Source organism: Centruroides sculpturatus, unplaced genomic scaffold (genome assembly GCF_000671375.1).
Source record: "Centruroides sculpturatus isolate CEXI.00-Female unplaced genomic scaffold, Cexi_2.0 scaffold1319, whole genome shotgun sequence".
Taxonomy (NCBI): Eukaryota; Metazoa; Arthropoda; class Arachnida; order Scorpiones; family Buthidae; genus Centruroides; species Centruroides sculpturatus.
In genome coordinates, this window is record NW_019385461.1 from 35,219 (window position 1) to 45,452 (window position 10,234).

The 10,234-nt window shown below is 30.5% G+C and overlaps 1 protein-coding gene across 1 annotated transcript in view; it reads left to right on the forward strand.

The window, feature by feature from the left end:
* Window positions 1-5,606, forward strand: part of LOC111639230 (39S ribosomal protein L52, mitochondrial-like) — a 23,119-nt gene extending 17,513 nt beyond the window's left edge. The window contains exon 5 of the mRNA XM_023385026.1: window positions 5,272-5,606. Within this exon, the coding sequence (XP_023240794.1) occupies window positions 5,272-5,424 (153 nt within the window). The 3' untranslated portion in view covers window positions 5,425-5,606. The remainder of the gene's footprint in view (window positions 1-5,271) is intronic.
* Window positions 5,607-10,234: the final 4,628 nt, after the last annotated feature.

Sequence of the window (10,234 nt, forward strand, 5' to 3'; positions counted from 1 at the left end):
GTACAGTGCTATTTTATTAAACAAAGTTTACATGTTTGTTGCTGTAATGATAGATACTACGTTTTCCTACATTTTCATCAAAGAAAATTACTGTATATTACAAATAAAATCACAAAAATTTCGGAGATTAGAACGGATTAATTGCATTTGCATTAATTTCTATGGGAAAAATTGCTTCAGTTAACGAATAATTCAGTTAACAAACGGAGTCGTGGAACGAATTAAGTTCGTTAACCGGAGTTCCACTGTATTGTGTGCTTGGAAAGTTTTTATGATAACCCTGAGAAAACAGATTACTATAATAACTCATTTAAACTATGGGGTGTTAACACGAAATTATAGAGTACATTAGTAGTAAAGTTTAATTTGGTAATTTTAAATTTTGTAAATTTTAAAAATAATTGAAATTTGAATTCAACTAGAATGCAGAATGCTGTGAAAATAACACCTATATGTGATTTCCAGCAAATAACTGTAATGTTATAATGTTTTGGCTACAGTTTAGAGGTAGTCATCAGGAAAAAAAAAAAAAAAAGTTTTATCATTTGACAGAAAATACTATTACATTTAGAATAGAAATTTCAAAAATATTCAAAAAAATGCTTGATATGTGTGCTGTTATGTATGCAGAATGCTATAGAATGAGCATTCTAATTAGAATGTGTGTAACTAACCCGAAGTAGGGCAGTCAAGCTGTTTGAAAATATTTGTCATTTTTAAAGTAATACTGAAATAAAACAAAGGTTACCGATGTAATTAATATTTAAATTTTTCCAGTTTGGATTTCTTTCTTTTTAATTAATTCAAATGACTGAACATATCTAATTTCCAGATTTATTTATCTACTTAGTTTAATAGTATTAAAAATAGTGAAGGTAATTACACTCAACAATAAACTATTAATTAAGAAGTTAATATTTTTATTTTATCAAAATATATTCAATAAGTCTTTTTCTCCCATCTTCAACTATTTTTATACAAACTACATTCAGAATGGAACAGATTTTGTCAAACAATACATTTTAATTGATACAAAGTGATTTAAAATGTATTGTTTAGTATATACTGGTAATGGAGTATCGAAGCAAAATAATGTGTAAACTTCATTTACACATTAACTAATTATCAATATTTAGATAATGTCTTTCATATAGAGTTTATTGTTCTTGATGACATAAATTTACCTGTTCATTAGTTTTGGTCTTTTCTATCAAATAATACTTTGTTAAATGTCATATTTAAGAATTTACCAGTCCGAAAAGGGCACACATCAAGTTTTTATACCATTCTGTATTTATTATGATGCACTCATAAATTTAGTTTATTATGTATTTTATGATGTCTATTTTTTCTGTTTTTGTTTTGGTGTTATTTTTTTTATTCAAATTTATTTTACTGGAGTTTCTGTAAGATGTGAATTTTACTTTTCTTGACATTTCCTCCAGTTCTGCAATGATTTTTTATTATTTTAAAATAATTCATTTTTAATGCTATTACAACTGAAAATGAAATATCAAAACATCCAAAATCCGATTATTGATTTAAAAATTGCATTAAAAAATTGTTTCAGTTGCTGATTAGAGCATTTTTTAGTATCTATTTGACATTACTGTAGATACATTTTGATAATATGCAAAAAAAGTATTTAAAAAACAAAATCTGTAAAAATACTTGATTTACTGGTTATGATATTTACAGTAGCAGCCATTGAAATTTTATCACTTATAAAAAGCTGTAAAATTTGTTATTTTTTAAAGTATTATTTTACTAAAGTCTTGCAAGAAATTATAAAGATTGCATCATCCATGACATCATAAATGTGAGAACACTTTTTATTGTCAGACAAAGTCTACTGCAGCAATGTTTCCTATGATTGTATCATCTATTGTTATAAACACTTATGCAAAGGTGGTGTGCTTTTATAACAGTTAACACTGCTTAAAATATCTGTAATTTTTTCTTTGAATGCTGAAAGTTTATCCTCTGTAAAATAACATAGAGAGTGCATTGTCATCAATCAACAACTATATGCTTGTTACAAAGGAAACTTCAACATAGTGATGCTGAAAGAAAAGGTGGATCAGGAGATAAATGTGTGACTATTCCATGTCAGGATTGGATAATAAAGTGTCTTAGTCTGCAGGAACATACTTGTTAATTGATTCTGTTATGTTTTTGGATAAATTTAAATTTAACCTGCATGGATCTGACAACAAACCCTTTGTTAGGAGTAGGAAAGGATTAATGAGGATTGCTTAATGTAGACAATAAACTTTTTAGTAAGTAAAATAATATAAGGATGTGTATGCAATAAAGGTGTTGGCATGCCTACACTTTATGAATGAGTCTGTGAATGCAAAGTAGTACAGAAACATCTTATTTGCTGAACTAATTTCAAGAATTAAGGAAAAATTTTGTGATAACTGCATTTTCCAGGATGACACTGTACCTGGAAAAGATGGTGAATATAGTATAATATGTTCTTTCTCTACAGTTTGTTAGCATTATTATCACTTAAACTAACACAAATTGTAGTTCAGGTAAACAGATTCTTACTAGAGGCTCAGAACAAATGCCTAAGCTGGTCAGATAACAGGACTGATTTTAATCCTGTTGAGAACTGCTGTCATATAATAGGCATGAAAATTGAAGAGAAGAGGCCTGAAATTAAACAGTAATATTAGGAATGTGTTAGAAAAGTTGCTATCATGAGCTTGGTACAGAGTACTTGAATAAATTATCCACTCTATGTCAGAGTTATTAAGGCTCAAGATGATCTAAAGGCTGGTTTCCACATTATCGAAAAGCAGAAACAAAAAAATAACTACTGTACATTATATTCTTCCTTCATTTTCTGCTTAGTTTTGTTTCTGCAATACCAGAATATCACAAGCAGAACTAGATTGATTGTAGCATGTAGTCTCTAATTAAGATTGACATCTTTATATTTTATTATAAAACAAAGAATACTTCCTGGCATTTCTAATTCTGTTTCTTAGCTTTGCCTCACTCTTTTTGAATAGTCATTGTCCTTTGATGCAACAAGATGTAAAAAACATTACTACTGCTATGTCATAACTTTCATGTTTTTCAATTGATCAAAACACAATGGAAGATCCAACAGAAATAGAAAAGTTGAAGTATTTTCTAATCTAGGTTTCCAACTGGATTTTGTTGAACAGAAATTTCTACACAGGAAGTGATATCACTTTTCCATTTCTGTTTCTGGTAATATGGAAGCCAGTCTTTAGAAGTATTGGGATCCCATTCAACAAGAAATAGCTATTCATTCTATATTTTTCAGGTTTATTTATGCTTTAAACATTGTTGCCATAATTGTGAATTACAAGTTCTTGTGACAGTGATCATTTACAGTGGCTGTAGTGAAGTTGTGGTGTGAAATAACACTTACTAACAAGTCAATTCAAAAATTATTTTTACAAAAAAAAAAAAAATGCATTTGAAAAAAACTTGTAGGCAGTGTTATGGTAAGAATTTTAAAAGAATGCTTTTTTAACTGGTAGCTCAAAACACTTTTGTAAGAGATATAACAAAATTGTGTTTTGAGTTTTGGTAAATTTCAAAAAGTTTGCAAAAATGTCAGTTAAAATCATTGGAAAGATCAGCAAGCTCTCTGAGTTTCAACACAGATCCTCCATAAAACATACTGTTGAAAATATAGCAAGAGTTTACAGTGACAATGTATAATTAGTGCACTGTCATAAATTGGTTCACTCAATTCAGATCTGGAGACTACAACACTGAAGACAAGCCAAGTTCTGGATGACCACAGGAGATTGATGATGATCTGGTGAGGTAGTAGTTTCCAAGAATGCCCAGATCACACTGGAGGACATAGTTTTTGAACTGTCTTCACTCAGTCTTCAGCATGACACTGAAGTAACTAAGCATCAAGGGTCTCCAGTGGTGCAATATCCTATGGGCAAAATGGACAATTGCCTCACCAACAGAGGGCCCCAAAACAATATTTCTTTAAAAAATTCCCCCAAAAAAACAATGTATTGTGTCTGAAATCTACGCAATACATGTGACCCCTAATTCAAATTTGCCTGTGCTCCATGAAGCTATAACATGCCACTGAGGTTGCCATCAAAGTATACAAACAGAAAGTGGATGCCATACAACCTGACTACATTTCCATATGAGCATCACTGCCAGAACTGTCCAGTCTTTGATCACTTTGTGACCAGTGACAAGAAGTGTATTTACTATGACAATCCAATTACCCAAAGTGCCTATGTGATACCTGGCAAATAAGCACCAACTATCTAAGCTAGCTTTGAGCAACCAAAAGATGCTGTGTGTGCTCTGGGATTGTTAAAGTATCATTTATGATTGTTAGGTTAGGATGCTATTGGACAAAGTAATTGACAGTGACAGCTGCTGTGATATGCTCAATAACTTAGCTGCAAAGATTTCCAAAACTTTTCCATCATTAGTCAACCAGAAGGGAGTTTTGTTTCATCAAGAAAACACTAAATCCCATACCATTAAAAAAAGGCAATCAGTCTTTTTCAACAATTTGCAGCAGCTGAGCTGTGACTTGTTGCTCACCCACCACATTCACCATATCTTGCCTGTCAGATTTTTACTTATTTGTTCTGCAAAATCCTGTTTGTTATTGGTCAAATGCTGACTGAACTGCAAAAAGGAAGTGGACAGCTTCTTTGCATTCAAGCAGCCATCTTTCTTTGTGTCAGATATTCAAAAATGGATCAAATGCTGACATTTGACCTGTTTTTGAATATCTGGCACATAACTAACAATGGGGAATACTATCCTAATTAATTTTTTCACTATCTTTAAATAAAATCAGTTTTTCTGAACTCTGATTTTCAACAATGACGTTTCAGTTTTCCTGATATGTAATAATTGGATTTTTTGGCTTATTACTCTCATCATCATCTTTATACCATCTATGATATAATTACAAATCACAGTTATAACTTAAGTATGTTACTTTGCACATCTGTTGACCACTTTTTCCTATTTATCATAGGTGATGTAATTTCCATGGCTGGTACTATATGATATTAATACAGTATGTATATTTTGTAATATGTACGAATATACATGTATAATTTAGATTTTCCTTCTGTATGATTATTGCTTGTAATGTAAATATTTCATTTAATCAAACATTGGATTTTAAGCTTTCAATTAACATTTTTATTTTGTTATAACAAAAGTTTTATTCATTAAGGAATAGTAAGAAGATTACTAAACTAATAAATTTATCTTGTTTTATAGAAAATTATTACAGACTTATTGAAAGAAGTCGATTTTGCCGAAAAGCATCATCAGGAAAAACAAGAAGAGAAGAAAAGGGAAGAAGAAAATATTATTAAAAGTAAATTAAAAGCAAAAGGAAAAAGTTTACATGCAGAGAAAAGTAAATCTTGAAAAAGATCATTAAATAGTAATTAATTTACAGTTTATTATAATATTTCAATTGAAATAAAGTACTCAATCTTATTAATAATAATTTTTTGTGTGTTTGTTACATTTATTATCTTTAATGTAAAATAAAAAATATACATTAAATTAATTTTAATTACTAAATTTTCTCAACTGTAAATAGTCATTTTTCAGCAATTAAAAAATGTTTAAAGAATTTAGAAGTTTTATATAATTATTAAAAAGTTAAATCATTATATAATTTTATAAGAAAGTCAAGACAAAAATGAAATTTGAAGTTCAAAAAAATCAGAATATTTAAGAAAAAGAAAATAAACAAATTTTAATTAATTAAAATATAATATTTTAAAATTGCTTATTTTCTTTTTCTTAAATATTCTGATTTTTTTATTTCAGTATAAAACTATTACTATTAAGAAAAGCATAAGTTTTTTAAACTTTCTTTTAACTTTTTGACAAGAATTTGGACAGAGATGAATACATTTGTGAAAACATCATCATTGTTTATATTCTGTGTATCTCATTCATTTTGAATTTAATTTGTTTGAAATCTTAAATGAATTAATCAGTCTTGAAATTAATCAGGAATATACATTTCAATGATAGTCAAACTTTAAATTTCAAACAGAGAAATCATAAAAAGAAAATAATGATTACATTGGAGTAGTGCTTGACAGACTGGTGAAGAAAAAATGAAAAATGTCTGACAATGTCTTTGTCTAGAAANGGACGACCCTCGTATATTTGCTTATGAGGTAAGAAATTCAAATTATAGTTATCTTTTAATGTTGCAAGAAATATTTCAAAGTAAAACAGATGATGATTATTTAACAAATTTTAACTTAAAGCAACAAGTGTTTCTCAAGATAGCTATAACAATAACACTACAAATTATTTTGGATGGCAAAATGGTAAATGTTAATAAAGAAATGAATGAGTTATGCTTATGGATTGGGACTTCATTATATAAAAAAATTTTAACTCGTATCTAGTATAATCTGGCTTTAATTATATTTAAAAAGGTTTAGACAAAGTTCTGAAGATTTTTTAAAAATCTTTTAATAAGTGGTTAATAAGTACGAAAAGCCTGTTTTAATGAAAAATTTTATAAAAATTGTATATTTAATATTTGTTACATAAGGCAGTGTTAGAAATCAATGGCCACTTTATCGTGCAATTGAAAGAAGCAGTACACATTGTATAACTTCAGCATTATATTTAATTAACCAAAAATGTTTTTGACCTACAGTAAGATCCCGCTTAACGCGGGATACGTTTCTAGATTACAAAGCGCTAAACGAGGTTATTTTAACACAGTAAATAGGGAAAGGGGAATACGCGACTAAAAATAAACAGATTTTACTTTAAAGATATTTTTATATTAATATGCATATGTTAAATAACATTAACATATGCACACAGAAGTGTAGAATTCGTTTTTTATGACGAAGGTCTGAAATTCTTGATTTTTGCCATAAAGCCGTGTAGTTTCATATGTCGCTTTCTTTTTCTTTCCTTAAGCAAACGTCGGTAGTAGAAGATTGCATCCAAAACGTTTTGCTTTTGAAGTCCTTTCAAAATCTGGATCATTCGCTACAATTTGATCAACGATTTCGGTTATCGTTAGCAAACTTTTACTAAGGAAATTTGTAGAGAAATTCTTTGGGTTCAGAATCATCATTTTCCAGTTCTACACTTTGGCAGTTCTTGGAGGTCTTCGTTGGTAAGGCTCTCACCATAAACCTGCGGTAACTCCTCAATATCCTCCTCGTTTACATCTAGTTCTGTATCGGTTAGGTTGACAATTTGGTCAACGATAGGCCCGTTCTCGTTGAGAATAATTGGATATCTTCAGCCATAACTTCTACACTTCAGTTAATTCTTGCCAAGCGAAGTCGATATTGCCTATAGCATCCCACAATGTTATATTTTTTCCAAAATTTCACCAAACAAACATGGATTTAAGGGAAGTACAGCGCTACGACGAATTGCCACCTTTTGCTGATTGGTTCGTGTTCGCAAATAATCATATTATATACGAATCAATGAAATGCCACGATAATTTGAATAAGCGTAAATTTTGAGCTTTTTTAGGCTTTGAGCATACCGCGTTATATCGAATCGGCTTTAATTGGGGTCTTACTGTACTTCCATAAACCTTCAGTTGGAACAGTTTGATGTTCCAACTGAAGAATGCTTATGGAAGTAGGTCAAAATTGTTAAATTAAATATAATGCTGGAATTATACAAGGTTTACAGCTTCTTTCATTTGGTAACTTCGGTTTTGTTAAATTATTTTACAAGGCATTTATTTGCTTGTTTAGTTACGGCAACGCAACACTTGGACGATCTGCATACGGGGTGATGCCTTCCGGGAGATCTTTTTAAGGGTAACTGACCCCTATTCAGGCGTTACAGACGTGGAGAAAACCCGGAAAACTCCACGTGGCCAACTGAGCGAGGGGCAAACCCACGACCGAACTCCCAGTGTTCAAGAAACGAAGACCATTTGGCCACTGGTGAGCCACCAGGCAATTGAACCAATTAATTATGAGTTGTTTTTCTTGTTTATAACTGTTGATTGCGAAGATGAAACTTATGCCTTGTAATGTTCATACCTAAAATTTAAATAATGTTTATGGTCTTTGATAAAGACTTGTTGCTTTGAATTAAAAAAGAAAAAATGTTAATAAGAGAAGTCAGGAGAAAAAGTCTTTTTAATGTAATTTTGTTAGGTAGACTGAAGAAAACGTAAAGTATAGCATGTGATAATTAGGTATTTTCAGGAATGAATTTTGTTTTTATATTTTTAAAATAATATTGAAACTATACTTTAAGATTTTTCGAGTTTTAAAAAATTAAGAAGTAAGTAATTCAGAATCATATATGATCAGTATATGATTCTGAATTACTTGCTTCTTAATTTTTATCGGTTGATAAATGAATTACGAATTCAATTGCAGTTGAATTCAAGTTAAACTCTTAATTGCCTTCTATCAGCTCAGAAATAATGTATTTTTTGTGGCCATTCATTATTTTATAAACACAAAAGTTGATAACCATTTTAATACTAAATGTATTATTACTTTCCCGTTTTTTTTCCTTAAACTCTCTCCGCCCTGTGAGCACTAAGAGGGCCTCTTTAAGCAAACCCACTATGGGGCGGCGGATGGCCGAGCGGTCAATGTGGAAGCCCACCGCTCTGGGGGACCCGGGTTCGAATCCGAACTGGGTCGAAAAATCCCCAGGAATTTTTCGGGGGCGGGGTGGTCCGTTTGGATATGTCGGGCCCCGTCCCTCACCACCCGGCAGCCCCATTGTGGGCCTGGCCGAACCCATAATGAGCTTGCAAAAAGGCCCTCTTAGTGCCCACAGGGCGGAAAGAGTTTAAAAAAAAGCCCACTATGGGTTTGGCCAGACCACAATGGAGAGGCCGGATGGTGAGGGACAAGGCCCGACATATCCGGATGGACCCCACCCCCTGAAAAATTACTGAAGTAGAAGAAATGGTTTTTATAACGAAGAAGTTGTTTATAAATATAATGGTAGAGCTGGAAAACAACAATACAGTCCTAGCTAGCATCACATTAAAAACTGGCCTTCTAAAAAGATAACTTGTTTAATTAAAGAAAAAAAAGAATACCGAGTAAACATTTTTACACAGGTGTCCACGAATAACTTCGGAATAGTGTATTATAATAGAGTGTCCACAGGTCACCACGTTTAATTCTCACTACAGTTCGGCATGAACAAATTCTCCTAACCTTGTAGACAGTAATATACTGTAGCTACGACGGCGGAAGTTATTTTGAGACACTCTGTGTAAAAGACATTCCTGGCAGGTTTCTAAAATTGCGCATTTCTTGTATAATTGTGCCGTGTGGTTTAAGGTAAACTCTTTCCTAATCTTTTATTTAATGTGTAAAAGTCATTGTACTTTTAGACGTAAAGCGTCTTTCGTTGCCATTTTGAAGCAGAAAATCGAATTCAGAAAAAGATTCGATAATTTCCTACGTATTACACGCGCTTTCAAATAATTACATGTGCAGCATAATTAGAAATTATTGGTGTTATATTACGGTCGAGATATTTTGTGAGGAGTTTTTCCGGACACCCGTTATTTAATCGTTGTAAAATCTTAATTTTTAAATATTAAAAATAAAATTCCATTTTTAGAATGATTTTAAATAAAGCTGAAATTAGGATAAAAATAAAACTTATTCAATTACTCCATAAATTAAGATAAAAATATCATATTTACTCATCATTATTTTATGTTTCCGAAATTTATGTTAATATTATTCAGTTGCATGAAATTTAGATTGTTTAAGAATTTTCTAGCAGGTTCGCTTTTTCTTATAACTGTATTGATATACTATATCTTTTTTAGACTTTGTTTTAATTTTACGTGAAAATTTATGTCCTTTTATATATGATAATGTAGTTTTTTTAGAAATTCTAAGAATTAAAACTTGAAACTTTGTGAGATTGATATTGAATTAATTCCTTGAATAATTCATGACATTCTTTTTTAATGGGTCCTGCTGATATTTTGTTGACAGTTTATATCATAAACTATCAAAAAATAAGTACCGATGTAAGCAGTTTAATTTAAGTATGATAATTTTTAACAGATAGCCCTGAATAATTAATTTGCAATTTGATTTTCCTTTTTCTTCTCTTATTATTATTTTTTTCCAGTTTTTAGTTTTGTAAGATATTTACTTTCGAATAATAATTATAAATTCACACTACGTAACTTATATATAGCAATATATTGCACTGCCGGCATACA